The sequence below is a fragment of the Cricetulus griseus genome, chromosome 5 (genome assembly GCF_003668045.3).
Source record: "Cricetulus griseus strain 17A/GY chromosome 5, alternate assembly CriGri-PICRH-1.0, whole genome shotgun sequence".
NCBI classification, from domain to species: Eukaryota; Metazoa; Chordata; class Mammalia; order Rodentia; family Cricetidae; genus Cricetulus; species Cricetulus griseus.
The window spans coordinates 131,242,910-131,269,644 of record NC_048598.1 but is presented as its reverse complement, the minus strand read 5'-3'; the positions used below and the strand labels follow the sequence as shown (position 1 = coordinate 131,269,644).

At 41.8% G+C, this 26,735-nt stretch overlaps 1 protein-coding gene across 1 annotated transcript in view; it reads right to left on the bottom strand.

Moving 5' to 3' along the window:
* Positions 1 to 12,839, bottom strand: part of Ccdc175 (coiled-coil domain containing 175) — a 70,074-nt gene extending 57,235 nt beyond the window's left edge. The window contains exons 1-3 of the mRNA XM_027418663.2: positions 12,680 to 12,839; positions 10,040 to 10,125; positions 7,694 to 7,805 (exon numbers count right to left, since the gene is read on the bottom strand). Of these exons, the coding sequence (XP_027274464.1) occupies positions 7,694 to 7,805; positions 10,040 to 10,125; positions 12,680 to 12,839 (358 nt within the window). The remainder of the gene's footprint in view (positions 1 to 7,693; positions 7,806 to 10,039; positions 10,126 to 12,679) is intronic.
* Between the last annotated feature and the right edge of the window lie 13,896 nt (positions 12,840 to 26,735).

Here is a 26,735-nt window from a genome sequence, read left to right as displayed (position 1 = left end):
AGGGCAGACACTGGACTAATGAGTGTAGATCGACCAGGGACATGCAAGGGAACCCGTTAAGGCTGGGAAACTCCCAAGGGGGACTCCAGAAGTCCCCCACATGGAAAAAGGTTCGGTCATTCCCTGTAACTGTAGAAGACAATCTGTCACAGGAAGAATAGATAGTCCTTCGTCTATTGTGAAAGATGACAATGCCATAGATGGTAGTTTGGCTAGCGATAAAGAATCAGGTAAGACTGGACACGACTAAAAGCACATATTTTGGCAGACCTCAATCAAAGAGCAACCTCACTTACAGGTACAAATTAATGATAAAATTATTAATGGGATGCTGACGTCACTATCATTACCCACAAGTCCTGGCTGAAGGAATGGCCACTCAGGGAAGTGAATGTACAATTTTGGGGCATTGGAACACTATCTAGAGTACAACAGAGTGTCCACTCGGTGGTCTGCATTGGACTGGAAGGACAGAAAGGGAGACTGAAACCTTATGTGGCAAATATAGCTATAAACTTCTGGGGTCGTGATCTCTTACAGCAATGGAAAACTCAAATTAACATCCCTCCAGTGTCAGTCACGAATTATAGAGACTCACTGGATAGCAGAAAGGATCGGGTAACATGCTATGGGAAATGGTTACCAACCATCCAGGCTGTACAGAAACTAAATACAAATGATAGACCTTCAGAGGAAACAAAGGCCCTGCCATTAAAATGGCTTACAGATGAACTTGTCTGGATAGGGCAATGGCCTTTGACCTCTGAGAAGCTAGAGGCACTAGAAAAGTTAGCACAGGAACATCTAGAGACTGGACACATAGAGGAGTCTACCAGCCCTTGGAATTCTCCTATATTTGTTATCAAAAAGAAGTCAGGTAACTGGAGAATGCTGACAGGCCTGATAGCCATAAATGAGGTAATTCAACCTATGGGCTCTCTACAACCTGGAATGACATTGCCTTCCTTAATACCTAAAGGATGGCCAATCATAGTTATTGACCTGAAAGACTGTTTTTTCACTATATCATTACAAGAAAGTGATAGAAAATTTGCATTTACTGTACCAACTCTTAAAAACTACAGCCAGTTTGGAGATATCAGTGGAGGGTTTTACCTCAGGGGATACTAAATAGTCCTACTTTATGTCAACACTTTGTACAACAACCTTTGGAAATAATTTGTAAAGAATTTCCACAATCCCTCGTTTATCTTATATGGATGATATTCTTTTATCAGATTCCAATAAGGAAACTTTGGAACATATGTTTGACATGGTGAAGGAAGTTCTGCCTAGATGGGGGTTACAGATTGTCCCAGAAAAGATACAAAGAGGAGATTCTATTAACTATTTAGGTTATAAGATAGACTTACAAAGAATCAGGCCACAGAAGGTGCAAATTAGAAGGGATCATTATCAAACTCTTAATAGTCTTCAGAAGCTGGTAGGAGAAATTTCTCAATTACAGACGATTATTGGGGTAGAAGGTCATGACTTAAACATTTAAAAATGGCTCTTAAAGGTGATAAGGACCTAAACAGCCCATGAACATTATCTGCCAAGGTAGAAAAAGAACTACAATGGGTAGAAAACAGAATATTGGATGTGCATGTAGATAGGATAAACCTTGATTTAGACTGCATTCTGGTTATCTTGCCATCCAGAGAATATCCTTCTGGAATTCTGATGCAGAGGGAAGACACTATGTTAGAGTGGATATTTTTCCACATAAACAGAATAAAAAGTTAAAGACATATACAGAAAAGATTTCTGATTTGATTTTAAAGGGCAAATTAAGACTTCGTCAACAGACTAGAAAAGATCCAGCAGAAATTATAGTACCTTTAACTAATGATGAAATTTCCTCCTTATGGAAGGATAATGAATATTGGCAAATAGCTCTTACTGAGTTTTGGGGAACAATTAGCAACAACTATCCTAAAACAGACAGAATTAAATTCATAAAAAAGACAGTCTGGATTCTTCCATGTATTGTAAGACAAACTCCCATTTCTGGAGTTCTTACCTTCTACATTGATGCTAACAAATCAGGTAAGGCTGGTTATAAAGCAGATGAGGTAAGTAAAGTAGTTCAAGGTCTGTATACATCTGTACAGAAGGCAGAATTATATGCAATTCTCATAGTGCTTATGGATTTTACAGAACCTCTCAACATAGTTATGGATTCCCAATATGCAGAGAGAGTCATCTTACACATGGAGACTGTAGAATTTGTTCCTGATAATACAGAATTAACCTCATTGTTCTTACAATTACAGGAAACAATCAGAAACAGAAGCAATCCTCTATACATTACATATATCAGATTCCATACAGGTTTGCCAGGCCCACTAGCCCAGGGCAATGATGAGATTGATCGTTTATTAGTTGGTAGTGTGCTAGATGCCTCAGAATTTCATTAAAAAAACATCATGTAAATAGCAAAGGTTTAAAAAAGGACTTCTTCATTACTTGGCAACAAACCAAGGAGATAGTGAGAAACTGTCCTACTTGTTCCTTTTATAACCAAACTCCACTGCCAGCAGGTTGTAATCCTAAAGGCATTTGGAGAAATGAGGTTTGGCAGATGGATGTCTTTCACTTTACAGAATTTGGAAATTTGAAATATATGCATCATACTATTGACACATTCTTAGGTTTCCAATGGGCTACTGCTCTCAACTCCGAAAAAGCTGATTCTGTTATTACACACCTGCTAGAGGTGATGGTGATGGCAGTTATGGGTATACCTGCACAAATAAAAACTGACAATGCTCCAGCATATGTCTCCACAAAAATGGAACAGTTCTTCAAATATTATAACATAAAGCATGTCACCGGTATAACACACAATCCTACAGGACAAGCAGTCGTTGAAAGATCTAACAGGACACTTAAGGAGATGCTCCATAGAGAATCTGGTAAGTCAAAACCCCCCAAACATAGGTTGCATAATACTTTATTGACGCTAAACTTTCTTAATGCCAATGACAAAGGACAAACAGCTGCAAAAAGACACTGGACTACGGAAAAAACTGCTCAACTGAATCAACCAGTATACTTCAAAGATGTACTGACCTCGGTATGGAAGCCTGGGCATGAATTACATTGGGGTAGGGGTTTTGCATTTGTTTCCACAGGAGAAGAAAAACTTTGGATACCATCAAAGTTGGTCAAGATTCGAGTTGAAAAAGAAAAACCTCTCGACGAGGAGAAATGACAGGTATTCTACTAAGGTATATCTAAATAGAAACCTCCCAAAGGAAAGCTAAGTGTTTTGCTTTTATCTTCACAGGAAAACTCATCTCCAGAAGGCAAAGAACACTGCATGGGTAGATATGTAAGAAGAGAAGATAGCTATAACCATCAAACAAAAGGAACGTGCCATATGGTAAACTTTACAGCTGTCTCTCAAAGAACTCTATTTCTCCTTATTTCCTAGTCCCTATTCAAGTAAATCAATGCTGGATTTAGAGTTGGGTTTGGCTTTCCTCCCCTAAAATCCAAGCACATTGGTTAACTAAACTTTAGAGTTTCTGTATTATATCAAGAAGCCAATTGATGTAATACAGAATGAGAGAGGAATTTGGGGACTGTCTTTGTCTTTCTTGGGTCTTTCCTTCAGGGTGTACACTATCTCACAATCATTATTTTTCCTTGATTGCCTTTCCCAGCATACATATATATATACAAGCAAACATTTCTCTGCTAACACTTATGTTTGAGTCCCACACAGCCAATGAAGACCCGCCTAACAACAATCCCTGGATGGTCTGGAAAAGGAATTGGGCCATACCTCCTTGACTGCACTGGATCCAACTTACTCCATTTCAACTGACACTCCGACTAGAGCTTCGAGAACTGACTTCAATCAAGTTGAGAATTTCAGCCTAGATCTTCAATCAAACAAATCCCATCTAACATGGACTGGATATAATCCGTTGGAGACTTTCACTATACTAACATTTTCTTCCCACAGGACCCCACAAGGCTACCATCATCCCATTTCAGCAGGAAGTAACTTGGAGGATGCTACACCCCCCCATCCCCATTATTGTCTATTAGGGTAGTGTAAGCCTAGTTAGGAATAACTTTCCTATTGTTTTAGGATTGGGATTGGAAGGAGGTGTTCAGTTTGGACACCCCCTTTCAGATGACTTTAGGGTTTAGCTGAAATAGACATAGTTAGGATGTGCAAAAATAGATTATTGTATCTTCTTGTATTTCACCTTTATGATTGTTAATTTTAGATATTTTACACTATTAAATTTTAATCCTCTTTTAGACTAAAAGCGAAATTGTAGGGAGACACCATAACCACGCCTCCTAAGGGCTGGCTACAGGTGTGCCTGACCATGCCTGTCATGACTTGGCATGGGCTCTTAAGCGACCACGAGTACGTGGAACCCCCTCCTCTTCCCCTTCTGCTGCCCCCTCTCTCTGGCCTCGCTGCTCTGGCTTGCATTTGGCTGGTATTTATCTGAATAAAGGTATCTTGAATCTACAAGCTTTTTACTTCAGGGCATGCATACTTATTTCCCCCTTCTCAACAGCGAATGCTATTGAGAAATAACTTCGCTGGAGCATGTCGTCATCACAAATTGTAGCTGCAGCCAACATTGTAATGCACTCCATGTTGGCTCCCCCTTCTCAGCTGCCTTGGTCCTTTATCCCACCCTCCTCTCTGGATTATGCACCCTAAAACTATAATGGTGTAAAAGCCATTAGCTCAAGAATCTCTTTTCTGGAGAACTCATTACTATGTAACTAATTATCCATAAATAAATACCAAACCAGTACAACCATGGAAGCCTGGAAGGTAGTAGTTCTCACCCTGTGGGTCCTGACTCCTACCGCGTTTCTGAAATGTATGAAACCTACATAGCAAATATTTACATTTCAGTATTTATTATATAACATTATGTATAATACTTTATAATATATTTATATCTTATATAACAGTAGCAAAATTGGAGTTATAAATGAGCAACGAAAATAATTTTATGGCTGGGGGGGGGGTCGCCACAACATGAGGAACTCTAGCAAAGGGTCACAGCATTAGGAAGGTTGAGAACCACTGCTTTAGAGGGTTATTCAGCCTGTGACATACCAAGGTTCAACACACTTCTACACAACAACTTCCCCAGCAACTAGCTGATAGCTCTCTTAGAGGTTCAGACTACTAGCCATCCCCCTACCCCCCAGTATATCTCTTATCTAGGTCACTAGTCGAATTGTTTGTGGTAACAAAAACATCTCAAACTTTGTCTCAAATTCACATCTCTATCCCGTTGAATTGCAGGCTCTGCTGCCACACAGAGGTCTGCGGGATGCCTGGGAATTCTGATCTCTAACAACCTTCCCTTGTTTCATCTGATGCTGGTATAGAGCCAGTTCAACTTTCTCAGTTGCATGTACAGCCTGCATCACGAAACTTACAAGCTAAGGTGATGTGTAATTTTCCTACTAACATATTTTTTTCTGTTGATATAAATATTAGCCCAATCTATAAAATAAAGAAAAACAAAGAAAGTAAACCAGAAATATTTTTCTAACTCTCCCTTTGATGCAGATCTGTAAGTCTGTCACCCCCAACCCTCCCCCGCCCCGTGTACATGTCCCGTTGTGTTTTCCTTCTCAACTAATGTAACATTAAGCATATTGCTTTCCTATATAACCTACAGTACCAGCTAGGATACAGTTGGAGGGTAGAAATCTCCACAGAAAATTCAACAACAAAAGTTTCTTAGAAAGTGCTACTAACAAAGGATTAAAGTAACAAGAAAGTGGCAGCTTCATCCCTAAGAGGGAACCTTCGCTATAGGGCTGTGCTCTATGGGATGGCAAAGAAATGCTGGGCTGCTGGAACTTTCTAGAAATCTCTCTGGAGTGCTACAGGACTTGTTCACACAGATGGAGCATAATTGCTCAAGGAACATTGATGGAAGTTCTCTACAGAGTTGTGTCTCTCTTTGGCACTACCATGAAGCTGCCCAAAGTGTTCTGATTGATGGGGATGCATTGGGCATTGAGAGCTGCTGGTATTTGTAGGACTGAGACTTGCCAATACCACATGCAGTGGAGGGGTATGCCAAGGCAAACACAGGAATCTATAACAAAACCTCTCCCTTCTCTATCATATTTCTCAGGCTCCTCTTCTGTTAACAAGAGGTGTGGGGGGGGCACAGGGGGCGGGGATGTTGGCTAGTTTTATATCAGCTTCATGCAAGCTAGAGTTATCTGAAAGAGGGGAACCTCTAAGATCCAAAATGTAGGGCATTTTCTTAATAGTGATTGACGGGGGAGAGCCCAACCGATTGTGAGTAGTGACATCCCTGGGTTAGTGTCCTGGCTTCTGTGAGAAAGCAGGCTGAACAAATCACAAGGAGCAAGCCAGTAAGCAGCACCCCTCCATGGTCTCTGAATCAGCTCCTGCCTCTAGGTTCCTGACATGCTTGAGTTCCTGTCCTCACTACTTTTAACAATAAAATATCTATAAGGCTTGGTTCTCTTATTGTCAAATAGAACTGAGAGTCAGTAAGTGGATAATTGGCATATCTATCTTTAAAATAGATGTTTTATGCCAGGTGAGATGTCACATGCCTCTAATCCCAGCATTAGGGAAGTAGAGCAGATGAGTTATGTAGCTAGATTCAGTTAATATTGACAGTAATAAAAACTCCACAACATAACAATGATAACAACTACAGTTACTATAAAGACAAAGGTCCTGGGTAGACAGTCCTTTCCTGAAAATACAGTAATAACCAGCCAACACAGGAAAAGACACTCAAAGGCACTAATCATTGGAAAATTTTAAATTAAAACCACAATGAGTGTCTAATTAATGCTGAATAGAATAGGTCTCATTAAAACAAAACCATAAATAACAAGCGTTGGCAAGGATGTGGAGGAAATGAAGCCTTGTGCCTTGCTGATGCTTACACATAATGGCTCGCTTGTAGCTGCATGTAGAATTATCATAAAATCCAGTTATTCCTTTTCTTAATATAGAGCCAAAAGAATTCATCTGTGCATTTGGACATGGTTCATAAACATCATTGTTCACAACAGCCAAAAGTCAGAAGAAACACACAAAACATAAGCAAAATGTGGTGGGTATGTACCACGGAATGTTAATTAGCCTTGAAAAGGAAGGACATGCTGACATATGCTCACATATGAATAAACCTTGAAGACATTGTGCCATTAAGTGGAATAAGCCAATCATGACAAGACGATGCCTAAAGTATGTGTGTAGTTATTGATCAAAAATGGGCTGACCATCCGGGCGTTGGTGTTGCACGCCTTTAATCCCAGCACTCAGGAGGCAGAGGCAGGCAGATCTCTGTGAGTTCGAGGCCAGCCTGGTCTCCAGAGCCAGTGCCAGGATAGGCTCCAAAAGTGACACAGAGAAACCCCGTCTCTAAAAACAAAACAAAACAAAAAAAGGCTGACCCATCTCTTAGTGAATTTACCAGCAAAATCATACAAATTAAACCTCTATATAGTATGTTAATCCACTTAAAATAAAATGGGGTCCACTTTGGATCACAATGTTCACATCAGGTAGTGTGTCTGTGGATGCTTATACAGGCAGCACAACTATAAAATCCTTGCTTCAAAAGCATGAGGAGGCTCTATTTTCCTATGACAGACACTGAAGCCCCTTCGCTTATGACCTCAGAAGTACCTTCTAGCTCCTTTCTGATGCTGTTGGGCACAGTCTCCAGCAGAAAGTAGAGTTTGCTCAGTTCCATGCTCTCAATTTCTAGAAGTTCAATTGTCTTTCTTCTCATTTCTTCCTGAAAAACAAAAATCACACTGTTGAAAAGGTAATGCATCAAAATAACAAGCTTACCTTCCTAAGAAAAGGTCTCTCTGTTTTGTGAGTTGGAAAGTCATTTCCACCAGACCTCTCCTGCTGCTGTTTTTATGTGGCAGACAGCAGGGACAGATAATGACCTATACTCAGATTTTAACCAGTCACTGCTGATTTATCTTTTACTTTCTGTTGGTTTTCCTTCTCTCAGAACTTTTTCCCTTCTGTGTACCTGTTTCCTATATCCAGTTTCAATTAATCTAAATGGAAAGATTCCAACAAGAAGGGCAATACTAAGAAGGTCACTCACTAAATATTTTAAAATTCCCTGTAAATACCCATGTGTGAACAGAGAACAATGCTTTTTTTCCTTTAAAATATATGTATTCATGTACATATGTATATGATGTCTATATATGGTACCAGCAGAGATCAAAAGAGAGCACTAGATCCCCTGGAACTGGAATTGTGTACCTCGACGTGGGTGCTGGGAACCAATCCTGGGTCTTCTGCAAGAGCAGCAAGTGCTTTTAACTACTGAGTCATCTTTCCAGGCCCCACACTTTCTTATATCTATAAACCTAAATAGTCTTGTGAGGGTTGATTCGTTTGCTAGTTTTTAGGTACAAAAGCGTTGAAAGGGGAGGAACATTCAAAAATCATCTTTTAAATAAAACTATAGCTATTTTGTAACCTGAAAAACTTGCGTTGCCTTTTTTTCCCCAACTGAAAATCCAATTGCATAACTGTACACCGTATCATGAACAGGAGAGAGGCCTGCCAAGCTGAACATTGGAACCTAAAAAAGAAATTCTTCCTTCTCTAGCACATTTCTCCGTATCCTCTACTGCCAAAGCGCAGCGTCATGTCGGTTGTGGGGGGAGGGGTATGGTGAGTGGTGGTGTGCTGGCTGGTCTTATGCCAATTTGACACAAACTGAAGCTATCTGAAAGGCGGGAACCTCAGTTGAGAAAATGCCTCCTTAGGACATTTTCCTATTAGTGTATTGTTTCTGCAAACAATAAAATCCAATGCAGATATCACCAGTACTATGAAACTGAAAGAGTTAATTGTGAATATTTGAAGGTAGTGAAGTTGATGGTGATTTTTATTTTTGTTTTTTGTTACTTTTGCTTATTTATTTGTAAAATTTCTAGGGTAAACATGTATTACTTTTATAATAGGTATTGGTCATTTTTTAAATGGAGGGATTTATGTCTGCTACTTGAGAGATGTCATGGCTTGGGTATTAAGCAGATGGGGACTCAATTCTTTAATTAGCCACAATGAAAATCCTGACTTCTACATATACTATGAAAAATGGAACTGAAAGGAAGAAGCAGCTAGGAGGGTTGCCAGTGATGCTGGGTGGCAAACCTCTGACGGATCCACCTGAGGGGAAATGAAGTGTGGCTCTGTGTTGTAATCACACACCTGTTTATAATTACATAAAATATAAATAATAAGCTGCTTATCTGTGGACTGGAGGTCACTTCACAGCCCTTTCTACCTTCTTAGACATTTGTTATATAATAGATTTGTATTCACTGTTTTTAAAATCAAATAAAGGTCTCTACTGTTTCAGCTGAGAAGAATTTTGAGCATCATCCAAGGATGACAAACAGATGTGTCTGTGACATTCCAGAAGGAAATTTTAGAACATTTCTTTGATCTGGCTTTTTTAGGGACAGGTCTACATGAGGAAAGAATTTCTGACATTTTCATGACACAGTTGTCTGCTTAAATCGTTTACCAGTTGTGAAGGGAATTGCCACAGGTAGCTGAGTTACTTGTAACCGTACAAATGATTCCCCTCACACACACCCCTCTCACCCCTGCCCAGTGATGGTGATTGTTAGCAGCAGGTTGTTTGGCTGATTGATGTTTTTGACTGGTTAATTGCAAGCATTGCTTACTTATTATGTTCAGTCTATTGTCCACATGGCTCACCCATTAACTGGACTTCCTAGCACTCCTGTGGCCTTTCCTAACTGGCCTTGTCTGCATCTTTGGCACAGGCCTCATAACTCAGTTTTCTGCTTGAAAATTTGAGCAGCAGTCTATACTGAAATTGGTTGGCAAACTGAAGAAAAATACTTCTGACTCAGGGTAAATATTTTCTCTGTTCACATATTTAGGCAACTTGAGCACAGTTGATCCTAACTTAAGGGTTAATGCAAGTATAAGCAAAAGTCTGAAAAAAATGATAATAAGTACCAATTTTTTAACAGCCACAGTAATGTCCTTAAGGAAGGTTTTAATTTCTTCATTGCAAGTGAAATAGTCACCTTGCAGAGATTTTTCTGGAAAACAAAAGATTAGAGTATTAAGATCTCTTAACAGATATTTTTCCAATCCTACTTGGTTCATTATGATCTGGTTCCAATGCTGAATCTTACATTATTCTGAATGTCTGTTGAACATTATGAATTTCCTTTGAATACGCTTCCTATTGCATAGTATCCTAACTTAGATATATGTTTTATTATTCTTAAAGAAAATTTCATTAAATTCATCTTTGTCATATGACATGTCTTATGACAGAAAGAAGCGGTTTCAAATGGATAAAATATCAATAAGCATTTACAAATAAGAGCTAAGATGTCTGTAATGTAGGTTTAAAAGGTTTAATATCTACACACACACACACACACACACACACACACACACACACACAGTGGATATATATTATGCTGTGCCAGAAACACACCATATCACTTCAGGTAAAGAATCCCTTATGTTATGAACTTCTATACAAAAGTGTGAGATGCAGAATGAATTTGTCAGTTGGTAGGTGTGGCATTGTGTTCCCATCTCCTTTGTTTACTCAAGGAGGTCTCCTTTTCTCTTAACCTCTGTCAGTAGGGAGTGCTAAGAAGAGAACACAGTAGCCATTTCCATTTGAACTGTAACATCTGCCCTCTGTTCCAGGGCTCTCCTACAGAACTATGCTCTGTGTAGCGATGTATGTTAAAGAGGCAAGAGTGTACTAGAGTTCCTTCTTTTTTGCTTTATGGAGTAAGTGAGAACATGTCCATTATTGCTCTCGAATATTCTGGAGACTTATACACTTTCTAACTAAACTCAGAGCAAGAAATCTTTATTTTATCTTAGATAAATTTTATTTTAGATCATTTTAGTTGTAGCCCAGCTGGTCTCCAACTTGCTATGCAGCCAAGGATGACCCTGACCTTCTGATCTTCCTGTCTTCATCTCACAAGTGCTGGGATTCCCATACCCAGATAAAGAAGTGTTAATGAAGTTTCTTCCTAAGAAAAAGATCCTGGGATGCTGTGGCAGGCTATCATCTAGACATGGCCACTACACTCCCAAGCTCACTGCAGCTGTTCAAGGTGGAGTCAACAAGGCCAGGCAACATTCTACATGTCGCTAATTGAACTCAGTGGGAGGAGGAGGAGAAATAATAAAGATAGGGAGAGCAAGTTTGGGGGTGTTGGGAGGAGTGGGAGAGAGGCCTGAGGGATGGGTATGATCATGACACTATGTGCATGCACAAAATTATCAAGGAATAAATAAGAGATATTCTAGTAGAAAAATGTCCAAGTCTCCAGACATTACTAGCAAATGAAAAGTATTTATGTGTAATTAATAAGGTTGAATGGACACACTGTTCTAGAGATGAGCATGAAGAGAATTCAAGGGCCAAGTTCTAACAATGACCTTTGGCTACTCGGGGGTTATTTGTGCCACTGAGTGTTAAACGTTTTTTTTCCTGGGAATACTTGCCTCTGCTGATCCAATGAGAATCAGGAAATTAAACTCGGTCCTCTAAGAAGATGAAAGAGAAATCTCTCTAAACTGCAACCCCATCACAGAAAAGCTTATTTGAAACAGTACCATGCTCATAGTGAAACAATGAAATGGTTTGCTCTTAATGGTCTAAACGCTTTTGCTCTCAACCGGAAATGCCTTTGAGGACTAACACATTGAGCTTTCTAACTGAATCAGTATCATATTAGTTACTTTTGAACAGTTATGACCAAAATGCTTAACAGAAACAGCTTAGGCAAGGAGGGTATTTGTTGTTGGTGGTGTTTGTTTGTTTGTTTGTTTGTTTTTCCTTTCCTCGGGGTTTAGAGGGTTCATCATGGTGGGAAAAGTGTTGCAGAGGCACTGCAGATCCACTGCAGATCACTGCAGCAGAGCGGAAAGCTGCTCCCAGGAAGCAGAGGGCAAGCAGCCACCAGGGGCTCCTTAAAGACCTCCAAAGTCCACTCCCATCCTACTCAGTGACAGACTTCTCTCAGCTGAGCCTCACCTCCTAAAGTTTTCACAGCCTCCTAAAAGCAGCCCCACTAGCCAGGACACAAACATCCACATCACGATCCTGAGCGAGACGGTTCAGAGCCAAAGCATACCATGTATGTTAGTGTGGTCACACACACAAGATAATTTTTGGTCCAAGTCTCCCAAACACTGTCTTTTATCTAACTTGCTTTGCCTAATAAAACAAACAGGTGCCTCTTAAGCATTCCTTCTCCTACTTGTCTTTTAAAGTTTCCAGTTTTCCACGGTAAAGGGTGGAAGGAGATAAAACCATGAAAGAAAGGTGAGAGGAGACGGCCGAAGTGGGAAAGCAGATACTCAGGTCCGGGTCGATGGCCTGGACGCCCAAAAGTTATAGTGATCCATCACCCTAAATGAGCTTGAGCAGGTGAGCCGAACACTTAGCCCCTCCCTGCTTCCCATCTCTCGGACCAACAACGAATAGAAGGCTAGATCCTGGCCAGGGAGGTTGTAGTTTCAGGAGAAGAATGCCTGCCAGGACTCCTGCCAAGATCGGAGCAGACCACCATCTCCAAGGACAAGACTCCTGGCGTCTCTAGAACTTCTCACCCACAACTAGAAGCTGCTCTAATGCGGCGGCCGCTACGGAGGAGCCCAGGGTGCGGGGGAAGGTGCATAGCTCCAGGGAGAGGGTGGTGGAGACTGAGGCAGGCTGCTTCGCTTCCTCGTTGACAAACCCCTTATCGGGGGTCCAGGGGCGGAGAGCCATCTTGCTGCCAGGCCGGCGCTGTCGGCTGAAGGCGATAGACCACGGTTGCTAGGGGCAGCGATGACGCTAACGTCTCCCGGCGGCCCCTTGTGGTCCCCACCTGTGGTGGCAACCTTTGGTTCTCTTTACCACCAAAGCCTAAATGGTCCGGGTTAGATAGATGACTCTTCAGCTACTCTGTTGTGTTTCGTTTCCTTTCCTTACCTTTCTTACACACTGCTTTTGGGGACAAGGACCACATGTGAACGCCTCAGGCCTCTCCATATAGTAGCTCTCTTAACCTAGACGGAGACTTTATGTGGCAGCCTTATTTTATCCATCGTACAGAAGAGGAAACTGAGGTGTGGATGGCTAAGTGAATTTCCGAGACCGTATGAAGACAACACTGGATACAAAATAAGTTCACTGAATCATTACACTAGGATTTTACCTTCCCAGGCCTGGTTTTGGGTACATTTTTCCTTGAATCGTAGTTCTTTTATCCTTATGCGAGCTATTTGATGACAGGGACACATGACTGATCAGGCTCAGTGTTGAGGGTGATGACCAACTCTGCCTGCCTAGAGACAAGCAAGGCAATTTAAGTTCCATTCCTAGGGTTTCTTTGCAGGTGTTGAAACTGAAGTCCTACTGATTGTAATTATCATTAGCTGCCATTTACTGTAATCTTTTGAAGTGGGTATCTGGACCCACTTCCCAGGGGCAGTTGCCATCTGCCATCACGCTACAGTGTCTGGAGGAGGCCTCAGCATAGCAACAGCTGAACCAGTTCCAGAATGGAGACTTTCAGCACCCAGGAGAGCCTGTCCTGACTGTGGGCACTGTCTCGGGTCCTTTCTTCTTGTTAGATTTAGTCTAATTATATTCAGATCTGTTATTGCCTCTGTGTGATCTATGGATACAAGAACCCCAGAAGGCCCATTTCCCAAACTCTCTTGTGATCTTGGATTTCTGGGTAAGTTCACCCAACAGGAGACACTAGGAAGAGATGAGAAGGTGGGGAAGCCACTCTGTCTAGCCACAATGGACAGCAGGTACCATACAATGTCATGGAGTTCTGACATTTTCCCCTTGGCTTATATTGTCCTTGTCACAATTTCCTTTCAGAGCTTCCCCTCTGGAAACATGCACATTGGACCATTCTTTATATTCTTCCTTTTCATCAACTCATTTATATTACTGTTCTTCATTGTCTACAAATGAAAGCTAATCCCTATGGAACTATCATTCATATTAAAGTTCTTATAGGTTTCCTAGTTTTTAAAAATCTCTTTACTTCTCCTCTTGACTGTAATATTTTATTCTCTCTGAACATGCTCCATGAAACATGTCCAGCATCTCCCTTAGCTCATGGGTCTTTTAATAAAATTAACTCTAACCCTTTCAAAGGAACTTTCAAACTTTGAACTAGAAATCTGAACGACACAAAGAAACACTTCATAAAAGGTAAAACTGTCTCAGAAACACATCAAAAATTTTTTTACCCACATTAGCATTCAAATTAAAAACAGTGCACCCATTTTTACATTGTATAATTGAGGTTCAAAAGAATAATAATTAAAGTGTCAGTATTGAGAATGTGAATTTCTATGATCTATCTGGAGAACAACTTAGAACATTGCATGAGGAGTCAACATATAATAAATAACACATCATAAAATGATTTTGTGTAAATGCATGTGTGTATGCAAGGGCACATGCACTTGTCTGGTTTTCCTGTGGAAACAAAAGGTCAATGTTGGGTGTTTTACTCAGTAGCTCTCCACTTTATGCTTTGAGGCAGGGTCTCTCACTGAAAGTGGAACTTTCCCATTTGACTCAACTGGCTGGCCAGCAAGTCACAGGAACCTCCAGTTTCTTTGTCTCCCTAGTTCTGAGATTCCAAGGACACACTGCTATGCCAAGCTTTGATGTGAGCACTGGGAATATAAACTTGGGGCTTCTGCTTGAGTGACAAGCATTATATTGACCAAGCCATCTCTTCAGTCCAAATAATGGTTCTTCAAGAAACTAAACACGACTGTGCCCAAAAACATACTATGAACTTGCTTATTGTCATTTTATTTTATTAAAAAATTTTAGTTAGTATACAAAAATGTGACATTTCACACACATATATCATTATTTATGTAGGATAATACAGGTATAAAGTTCTATTTTAAATAATAAAAATTACATAAAGTCCAAAATTATGTGCATTGGGATTCTGCCTTTAAGTAACCTTTGTGACATCCATGTAGTGGGACAACCAAGGAAGCAAAGTCATTAAGTGGTTTAGAGTGTGGTACCTGATAGATTTAAATGAGCTCTACCACTTAGAGCATGGAGTGTTTCTTGAGACTGGTGGCCCCTACTAATGTCACCCATAGCTCTAAAGGAGTGGAAGTAATAATATCTCTTAATTTGTAAGATTGTTGGAAATATTATCCTAACTAATACTAACACATATGAAATACAAAAAAGTATATAGTAAATGAACACTGTGAATATTAGAAAGAATGGCTATGAATTTGCATGCACATATCGAAGGAAACATTTGAGTGAGGTGGGCATATTCACTGTGTTCATTGTAATGATCATCTTCTCAGTGTTTATATGGCAGAATCTATCATACTGGAGACTTGGTTCACTGCAGTCCATTGTGCTTCACTTATCCACTGAATCCACTTATCCCTGAATAAAACTCTGGACTCTGTATTTCAGTGTTTCTTGATAACACTCTGTGTCAGTCTCAGCACAATCTTATAAAATAGTGTAAAAGCCCAATATCCCTTCTTTCTGCTGCTGTAACAAAATACAGTAGACGATCAATTTGAAAGGAAGAAGGGCCGATTTCACTCATACGTTAGGGCCCATGGTTGCTAGGCTCTGTGGTCACTTGGTCTGTAGTAAGACAGGGGACACAGAGAGTGAGAGGGTAGTCCTAGCATCCCTTTAAAGGGTACACCCTAGTGACCTAGCTTCCTTTTGCTGAGTTCTACCACCCCCTGGTAGCATCACAGGCTGAGGACCAATATTTCAAAACATGTGACATTTCAGATCCGGGTTGTAGTGCCTCAACACCTGTCCCCTTATAAGCTAGAATTCAGGGAGCAAGATGTTTAGATGATGTGATAGGAACAAGGGGCACTTGGTATTTCTGAAGCTGTAAAGCAAAGAAATACTTGGGGTTTCTTCATGAAAATTCCATATTTAGCTCACTTTCTGTCAATATGCTCAAATCAATTCAAGTATATCCTTAATTATTGATCTTTCTGTAATATACTAAATTGATGCTTCTGAATAATTTAAGAGTTGCTTTAGCAAAACAAACAACAACAACAACAACAACCTAAGGGCCTTTCTATAATCACAAAATAAATGTATGCTAAAGTAAAGTCAGAACCTTAAATTAAAAACACACTAAGCAAGGGTCTGGGGACATAGCTCAGGTAGCACAGTGTTTGTTGTAAAAGTGTAAGGATTTGAGCTCAATTCCTAGAACCCAGGAATAAAGCCCATCTTGGTGGTGTAGCAGAGAAGGCAGATTCCTGGGACTTGCTGGTCAGCCAGCCTAGCCTAATGTGCCGCAGGTCCCAAAAACAAGGTAGATGGCTCTTGAGGAGTGACACTGAGGTTGTTCTTTGGCCTCCTCTTGCTTACACACACACACACACACACACACACACACACACCACTTGAGCACACAAGCCCTCACACATGCAGGCATGCACATACACACATGCTTTATGCACACACATTCACATGGTCTTTGTGGGACATAAGAACTGTAGCAAACTGAGTCTCTGTCATCCTCACTCTAAGCTCTGCAAGTCTAGTGCATTGCCCTGTGCCCAATCAGTGTTTAGCCAATACAGTGCTGTCGCCCCCCTCTCTACCGCCTTCAGCATGTTGTCTCATCCTGAGGACTATTCCCTCCGTGGCCATCGACGGTTGCTGCAGCCCCAGCTGTTCTGCACTTGTACGAAGCAGGGAAAGTAGAAAATTCTCAGGTGTGAAAGTCCCATATTCCTTTCTTCGGGGAAGGAAATCTGTCCAGCATCTCTCACATTTTCCTATCTTGGTGTCCAAAATGGGATCACAAAGCCACCCAAGAAGGGAGTTAGAACAATGAGTCTACACTGTCATCTCTTTGGATGTGGCAGGAATCAAGAGGCTTCAAGCCAGCTGGGAGCTGGACGATCTTCACATAAATCAAATTCATGCGTATGCCTTTAATCCCAGCACTCGGGAGGCAGAGGCAGGCAGATCTCTGTTAGTTCGAGGCCAGCCTGGTCTCCAGAGCGAGTGCCAGGATAGGCTCCAAAGCTACACAGAGAAACCTTGTCCCAAAAAACAAACAAAACAAAACAAAACAAATCATGTTCAACCTTAAGGTCCACTCCAAGCTAGCTGTGGCTTCCTGTTCAACCTCAAGGTCAGCTCCAAACTAGCTGTGGCTTCCTGTTCAACTCAAGGTCAGTTCTAAACTAGCTGTGACTTCATGTTTTCCTCATGTCTGAGAAGGAATTAATGAAGTTTCTCAGGTTGAATAGAAAGGGAGTTTGTATCTAGTGTATCTCCCAAATTTAAGTCTTCCAGTTGGCTTCATGCCCGGCATGTCTCTCTGTACGACGTTTACATATTAGAATATCCCTGCTCCTGCAATTTCTAGTAGCTTCTAAGGCATTTTGATTGATTTCACATGAAATCAGAAGGAAGACCTATTTGGGGAGGAAGGAGGCCAACAAGAGTTGGGGCAGGTAGCACGGGGATGATGCAAATTAGACCAGAGTATAGCAACATGTATGTCTGAAAGGCTGTAACAAAACCCATAACTTTGTTAATTGAAACAAGTTAATGAAAAAAAGTGCCTATCTTCAGTTCTCAGTTACAGTGACTCTAGCATGTGGTTATTTGTGGCAAAATGGCAGAGAAAACATGTGCCCTAGGTGGTACCAGATTGCTAAACAGTGAAGTCAAGGGAGGAAAGCCAAGTACCCCTAAGGAAGGACAAGCTGTGTCAGTCAGAGTTCATAACACTTAGCTAGAAGACTCCCTTCATTTTCCTCTCATGACTGTTTCTTTTCAGTGACCAAATGGATTTGGGACAACTATTGGCCACATCGTTGTTAATGGTTTTAAGTGATTTGCCTCTTTGTCTTCATTCCTCATGTGTAAAATGGGAATTTGTATCCTGGACTGTGAACACAAAACACAATGAAGATGTCCCAATCTCAGAACACTTGCTCAGGATTTCCCACCTTTGCCTTCTGTTAGTGGAAAATAAACAGTCTTTCTGAAATGCAAATGCTACTGTGCTTTCTGCCCTGCCTTGATCTGTTATGCAAACTTTAGTGACTATTATCTGAGCCAACAGCTGCAATCACACAAATGGGAAATTGGTTTTATGTCCACGACGTTTCTCCTGGGTGGTGGTGACTGCCTGCATGGTTGAGAGTGAATCTCAGCACAGAAAGACAATGGGCTGCTCTGCTGTCAGACAGAGGCATGGCCACACATGACACCAGACTCATTGATTCAGACATTTGCTGTGTGTCTGCCAGGCTGGGTTATGTCCATCACAGAGCATGTATATACCAAAAAAAGACCTATGGGTGCACCAGGGATGGGATCTTGAAGGAGGTCAGACCAAACCCTAGAGGAGTCAGGAAGAGAAAAAATATGAGAAAGAGGAGAAGGAAAAGGCAGGCACCAGGAGATGTCAACTGTCTGTCCTTGGGGTCTCTCTTCTCTAAAACCTTCCCTATTGCAGAGACTGAGAACTGACCGGTTAGTTCAGTTCTGACACATCCAGCCACAGTGTGTTGGGTTTTACTGTACATTAAATATTCTAACTAGCCCTTTGAGTAAACACATGGGTACATTTGGTTCCTGTTGAGAAAATGACCTTGAGGCCAGGAATGGAACACTGCTTTTGACCCACCATTCTTCCTGCAAGCAGAATGGAGCCATACCTACCACTCATGTCTACAGAGTACCTTACATTCTGCCCAAACATCACAGCTCTGTGGGGTATTTATTATAATTAGTTTTTGAAAGAGAAAATTACATTAAAATTAACATGTGGCTAATGAGAGGGCAAGTGGGATCCCAGCTAACGCTGTGTGAGGCTTGCTATGCACTCACTGGGAAGGGCCTGCCTTGAGTTCAAACCAAGGGTGGGTTTTACACTGCAGACAGAGCTGCAGTGGCTGCTCTGTGGGGAAAGTGGCAGTGCTCCCTGCCAGTAGCTGCTTTCTGGCAGAGGTAACATTCTCATGGTAGGATAAAGTGTCAATTACAGGGATTAGGACCTTTGTCACACACACACTTGCCAAGTCATCAGAAATTAAAATGGGTCAGCCAGTGTTGCAGTGAGCACTGATCCCTCCTCCTTGTCCTCATCCTCGTCCTCGTCCTCGTCCTCATCCTCCTCCTCCTCCTCCTTCTTCTTCTTCTTCCTCTTCTTTTGTTGTTGTTGTTGTTTATGAAGACAGGGTTTCTCTGTGGCTTTGGAGGTTGTCCTGGAGCTAGCTCTTGTAGACCAGGCTGGTCTCGAACTCACAGAGATCCACCTGCCCCTGCCTCTGCCTCCCGAGTGCTAGGATTAAAGGCGTGTGCCTCCTCTTTTAGCTACCTGAAGCTGTCCATGAACCAGGCAACATTCTCATTGAGAAAGGTAAGTAATGTCATTTTCAATACTTCCTTACCAGTCTCACAAACATTTCCAGCCCTCAGGCTCTAAGTATAAAGCGTTCTCGGTTTTCTTTATTATTTTCTTTTAATTCTTATTCTTAAAATGTGCAGCAGATTACTCATATGCAGGAGACTCAGTACAGCATAAACTTCTCACTTGACTTTAAAAAAGCTCTCTCTCTTTAAAATTTACAAAATGCCAGGAAACACAGGATGATCACCATATGTGAATGCAATTGACTGTTTCTGGAGCTCCCTTGGGAGAGTGGAAACACAAACAAGCCATTGCAGTTCTGGCTCCCACCCTCAAAAGCCGTCCTCGGTCAGCTGCTGGTTCACCCGTGTCCACCATGCCTTCCTCTGCCCTCACACCTAGTGCCTCACCTTCCCTTCCTTACCAAATGCCTGGTTTGGATATAGTTCAACCTCCAGGCATTCACAGACAGATGTTTGGTCTCTGTGTGAAGTGGTGAGTCTTTGAGTAAGTGGGGCCCTGGCAAGTGTCGAGACAGGTCCCCTCCTTCCTGGTGACGAGACTTTCCCCTCTTGTGCTGCTGCCATGGTAGGGATATGGGCCATGTTGTGATAGTCAAGGACATCTGCCCTCAATATGACTGATGCTGTGTTGTGTGGACGCTGGGCCTCCAAAACTATTGGCGAGACAGACAGATGGCTTTTGCCATGAATACCCAGCCTTGGGTATTTCATTCTAGCAACGAAAAACAAACAAGCAGAGTGGTCTAGATCTTGGCTATGGTGCATCCCTTCACCTTAAACCTGAATTGCCTCCTCTTCATCTTCATTTTGTGGTGTGTGTGTGTGTGTGTGTGTGTGTGTGTGTGTGTGTGTGTGTATGCGCTCACGCACATAGGTATGGATGTCAGAGGTTAACATTACGTATCTTCCCAATTGCTTTTATCCTTAATTTTTGAAACAGGGGTTCTCACTGAATCTGGAGCTTGTCAGTTCAGCTAGACTTGGTTGGCCAGCAAGCCTCAGGGAACCTCCTGTCTGTCTCCCCAACACTGGGATTACAAGTGTGTGCCACTAGCCTGGCTTTTCCACATGGTTGCTCAGGATCAAACTTCACATAATAGATGCTTGTAATAGTTAGGGTTCTCTAGAGAGAGAGAGAGAGAGAGAGAGAGAGAGAGAGAGAGAGAGAGAGAGAGAGAGAGGAGAGAACCAATAAGATGAATATGCACATACATGTGTATATAAAATTTGTTAAATCAGTGTATGTGGAAATAGTAACAACAGCTGGATCACACTAAGAGTCTGAGAAACCTGCAGTCGCTCAGTTCAGGAGGTCAGATACCTCCATAGTACCAATCTGGTGCAGAAAACCCGGAGGTTTCTAAGAGAGCCACTCATCCTCAGTTGATGATGGAAGCCCAAAAATGCTGGTTCTAGGGAAGCAGCAGCAGTAGCATAACCATCACTCTCATCACCATCATCACCACCACCACCAGTAACAGTGGTAGTAGCAGTAGCGGCAGAGACAGGGAGTCAAAACAAGGAAAGGGTGTGTAACTTTCCTTCTGCCCTGTCCTTTTCTCTTTGGGCTGCAACCAGAAGGTGCTATCCACATTTGGAGTGGACCTTCCCCAGTTATTTAAGGCAATCACTATAGCTCCCCCATGGAGACTTCCTGCTTGGGTGGTTTAATTTGTGGAAAGTAGATGTTAAAGTCAGTCACCACAATGTTTAATATATTTTTGAAGAGATGATAGAAACCCTCATGTGTGTGCAATTTTTAAAAACACAGAGTTCAAAATCTACGGTTCAGTTTTTATTAGAAAGGGGAAAAGCACATACAAAAAAGCTATCTCCAGGACCTATCACACTAATTTCATATCTAAGCCCATGTCCTAGTTAGGGCTACTATTGCTGTGATGAAACTCCATGACCAAACAATTTGGAGAGGGAACTGTTTATTTGGCTTATGGTTCTACATCATAGTCCATCACTGAAAGAAGTCAGGATGAACTCAAACAGGGCAGGAACCTGGAGGCAGGAGCTGATGCAGAGGCCATGAAAGGGTGCCACTTACTGGCTTGCTCGCTCTTCGTAGCTTGTTCAACCTGCTTTCTTATAGACCCCAGGACCACCAGCACCACCTTCAATGGGCTGAACCCTCTCTCATAAATCCCTAATTTAAAAAATACCCTTCAGCTGGATCTTATGGAGGCATTTTGTCAATTGAGGATCTCTCCTCTCAGATGACTTTAGCTTGTGTCAAGCTGACATAAAACTATGCAGCACCAAAAATATGGGGGTGAAAAATGGGTCATAATAGTAATCCCAGCACTTGGGAGGCTGAGGCAGGAAGACTGGGAATTTGAGGCCAGTTTGGGCTACAGAGAAAATCTCAGTTTCCAAAACTGTCATCAATTAAAAACAAACAACAAAACAAAACCCCACTGAGCCAGTAGGCAAAAGCTGATATTCTTATGGTCCCATTGATCTTTATGAGAAGCCCCAATTATCTTTTGAATCACCTAAAACTGTACATAAAATTTGAGTCTGTGAGTTTTGTTAGACCAAAATTATTACCTCTTGAGTTCTTAATCAGCCTGATTTCAGGTTATAAGAATGAATTCCCAGTTCTGTGGGACAGTGGACATCTGGAATTAATGATGTCACCATGATTTCCCTGCTCTGGTTTCTTTTCCTGCCATGTGGATGTGTGTTCTAGATCGGGGGCCATGCATATAAAATTAAGCCATTACATAAAACTCCTTTGCACTTTCCTGTCTCTGTTCACAGCAGGATTGTTATGTAATACCCACATCCAGCCCTCTTTAGCTAGGAAGGGCCAAATGGGAAAACTGCTTGGGAAAAACCTTGCAGTTAAACCCTTAGACTCTCTTATGTTCTCCCAATAAATCCCCACTGAGTGTTCATATATGTCAATGGATTTCTCCTGCAGCAGACAAAGAGTCATGCTGAGAAAATACAGTTCCTCACCTGTACTGCAGGGGAGAGGAGGAAAAGCTTCATGCACAGAGCCCACCTTATAAATCAGAAAGACAGACCTCCTCTGAGTCCTTGCTGTAGCTTTGACCCTCTGTTTAGGAACATTGAGATCCAGTTTCCTCATATCAGGAAAGGAAAACAGGCCCTTTAACCTTGCAGGATTTTTAAATTTTAGTTAGAGATGTTTATAAGAAGCCCATTCAACCTGGTGCCTGGCTGGAAGATGCTGTATTAGTCCTAAAAATTTTCATCTCAGTAGCCTCAAAATAGCCTTCCTGACTAATAAATGATAAGCAGCTGGATAATGACTTGGATGTATCCTATAGAACACCCAACTTGGAGATTAAAAAATGAAATTTAAAAATATGTCCCATTTGTGTGTGCATGTGTGTATGTATGTAGGTATATGAGAGAGAGAGAGAGAGAGAGAGAGAGAGAGAGAGAGAGAGAGAGAGAGAACAGAACAAAGGTAGAGACATTTTGATCAAGAAAAACTGTAAGAAAGGCCAGAAGGCAACACTTGTTCCAGGCCATTCTTCCCAGTGACAGGCAAAGGTCCTGCTTAAGTTGGGAAGTCAGATGGGCTAATTAACTTAGATAGTTTACCATAATGTGCATATACCATAATGTACATATACCATAATGTGTTCGGTGGCATCTTGGGGAGCTGCATATTCTGTTAGGGACATGTTCTGTGCCATCACACACAATGGCTGTTCTTTCCTACCCAGAGAAACACAAGCTATATTGTAAAGAACAAAAAGGAAGACCAGATAAATTTGTCCCAGGGATAGTATCTTGTGGCAAATTCCCCAGTAACTTTAGGGCACTTGGGCATAGACACTGACTTTGTGTACACTGCAGAGTTTCTGGAGCCTTGGATGAATGCCACATGAGAAAATGGCCGTTCTTCGTATCTCACAGTGGTTTCACTCTGGAGGCTTCATGTGCAATGGTAATTTGTCCTTAGGGAAAATCACATGCTGAGGTTCCATGTTTGCCTTTGATGTGTTTCAAAAACAAGAGAACGATAAACTAGAAGCTCTGACAAGGGCACACCCAGGAAAGGAGGAAAGAAAAATCACCAAATTCATCTGAAACATTTCAACTTTAATTTTCTAAGTAATCTCTTGAATATAGTGCCCCAAAAGATTTCTCATGAGAGTTCAGAGAATGGAGAAAGGTACACGGTCCCTAACTGGGCTTTGTCCCTAACCACCTGCGAGGGCTCCCTGCCTCCCTTCTCTGAAGAGATGCACCATTTGGCGATGGACGGGTAGGAAACATAGCAAGCTTTACTGTACCTTTGCTCAAGGAAGATCATCGGCTGAGACCAGTCAAGTGACCTTTATTGAAATGATGAGTTTCTCAGGTGAATTGCAGCTCACATATGGGATGTAGGTGTCATTGGATAGTCCTCCCCCCATTGAAATATGAGCATGGAAAGAGCAAAAGATGTGTTATATCCCGCCACCTTTATTGTTGGGATGATCCACGAAGCACACCACATCTACACACTTGGTTCCTCCAGAGAAGGTCAAGGTTTCCTGTGGTTCACAGCCAGAATGGAGAGTTGTCTCATTGCTCGGGGCTCCCTGGTGCCTCTCATTTCTGTCCTCTTCTAACCTGTCTGCTGGGTCTCCACACTCTTTCCACCCACTCCGGTATCACCATGTTTCCTGTATATGACAGCATGTGATGTGCCCAGAGTCCTATCTAATATTATGTCCATGTCTATCATTTCTGTGAGCCTGACCTTTCCCTCAGCATCTTCTTTACTCCTGCCACCAAATGGGTTTCCTACTTAGATCCCCCTGGTAAGGTGGGAAAGGAATTCTAGACCAACTGGAGAAGTGAAATACCATGACAGGCAATACTGATGGCCAGTTCTGCACAATAAAAAACACCTATGAGAAACCATGTTCTCAAAGGCTGGCAATTGGAAACTTATAGAAAGACTAAATCCTTTTATTTATGAATGTATATTTTGTTTTTCCTTTGGGTGTTGGAGATTGATGCCAGGACCTCAGACAGGTAAACACATGTTCTGTGACTAAGCTATAAAAACTTAGCCCAAGAAAGCCTCCTCTTCTGTATCATTAAACATTAAGAAAAAAAAAAAAAAAACACCCAGGCACCAATTTAAGCTTAGCTTCCCTCCTCAAGCCAATTCTGGGCTCTCCACCTGGAAAAGAAAGTTCTGAAGTTAGAGTGAGGCCTGTGAATTGCCTAGGGTGTGAAGTTTAATCAGGCAGCCACTCTCGAGGGGAAATTTGGTCTTGAAACTCTATATCAAGTCAATCACTGACTTAAGTGCATTATCTCTTAGTTGTAACTCTTAACATTGGATGATTGACATGTCAGTCAGGACACAGGGGAATGCCGAGCGCCTCCTTTCCTTGGCTATCACAGCTCCAATGGTACACGTTTGTGTTAGAATTGTGTTACAGTGATCTCCTATATTCTTCTAATCTCCAGTGTCTGGTGTCATCATTGTGTTCACTTGACTCAGACTAAAAGCCTAAATCCCCAAATCCTTCATTACTTTCTGTGAAGGAATCTACTTGGTATCGCCATTCCCACGAGCACCTCCCACCCAGCTTGGCTCACTACTCACCATTTTCTGCATATGCCGTGCTCTTCCTCATCTTGATTCCTCCTGTATGCTCTTCCTTTATTCTGATGAAGCTCGGAACCTAGCCATGCAGTTCTGCTTCCCTGAGCATCGTCCTCTGGGCTGGAGCTTGCATGGCAGCTCTGATTTCATGCCATCCTTTGTCTAGTTAGTGTTTACACATAGACCCTGTCCTTTTACCCGCAGCACCGAGATGCTGGTTTCATGACCAATTCCATGAAAACAAATAGCCCATGTCAGTTTTAAGCCACTTTGCTAAATAAATACTTTTGGGGCCCAACTGTGATACTTAACGGGCAGCTTTTTACACACAGTGTCTCCTTGCTTCCTCCCATTGATACTCTTCTTCTTTGGCTTCAGAGTCTAACTAGGGAATAGGATGCACAAAAGGGACTGACGATGAAGTGCAGGAGAGCACTTGCCTAGTCCTAGTGCGTGGGCTCTGGGTTCCACCCCAGTACCACATAAAGCAGACATGGTGCCATTCAACTGTAATCCGAGCACTTGGTAGTTAGAGGCCAGAGGATCAGGAGTTTAAGGTCATCTCTGGCAACATAAAAAATTGAGACCAGCCTGGGCTACATGAAATCCTGTCTCCTATCCCCACAAAGTGCAAATGAGAGTTCAATCCCTTGAAAACTTAGCATGGTGGGAAAACGGAACTGTAGACTTTGACACAATGCAGGGTCTCACAGTGAGACCCAAGCTGGGGCTGGACCCTGAAGTTCTGGAGATGGGAGAAATTTGAATACATGGCTTCAGCCCTCCTGGCTCATCCTCAAGTAACTTCCTTTTTATGTCTTTTCTGGCTTTTGCATTTTCCAGCAAGATCACAAGACAGGGAGAAATGTCCACATTTAGTAACATTTATTGATGCATTCAGTGTCAAGTACATAAGTGCAAATATCCCGAGTCCGTGATTAAGTCCATTAGGAACTACAGAGAAAGTAATACAAATTGTAATAAACAACATGCTGGCACCGTTTAGTTACCATACATGTAAATCAGCACGGCCATCCCATACAATAAAAGTACTGTGGGCTCGTTTTGGATTTATTCTCAATTGAATCATTTCACGTTATATAAAACTGATTACCATATGTACGGTCAACTGTTTTATTTACTTTTTTAAATGTTGTGTGCGTTGGAAAAAATGCTAAAACATTGGCCTACAATTCTATATAGTGTTATTAAAGATGAATCCATCCAGCAACCCAAGGACATGATAAGCGATTGCCACTATTGTGTCAGTGCACTTGGCAAGAAAGGCCTAGCCACAGGGACGGTAGAAGCTACAGAAGCAATGCAGGGCGGAGAACATCAAGTAAGGAAGGAGAACGTGGGCTCTCACCATCATGCACTTTTTTTTTTTTTTAGGAACACGAAATTAAAAACCACATCTAACACACTTTTCTCTATACTTTAGTGCTTGACACAAGGGACTCAAATATCCTAAGAGTACAGGAAGAGTCTGAAAACACCTGTCTCGAAGTTTGCCTCTAAGATTATGGTACTGGGAAGGGGAAACAATCAATTTGCAGTAACGAGTAAGAAGAGAGCTGTCACCACTCCCATTCACGTCCAGCTTCTCCTGGGATATCCAT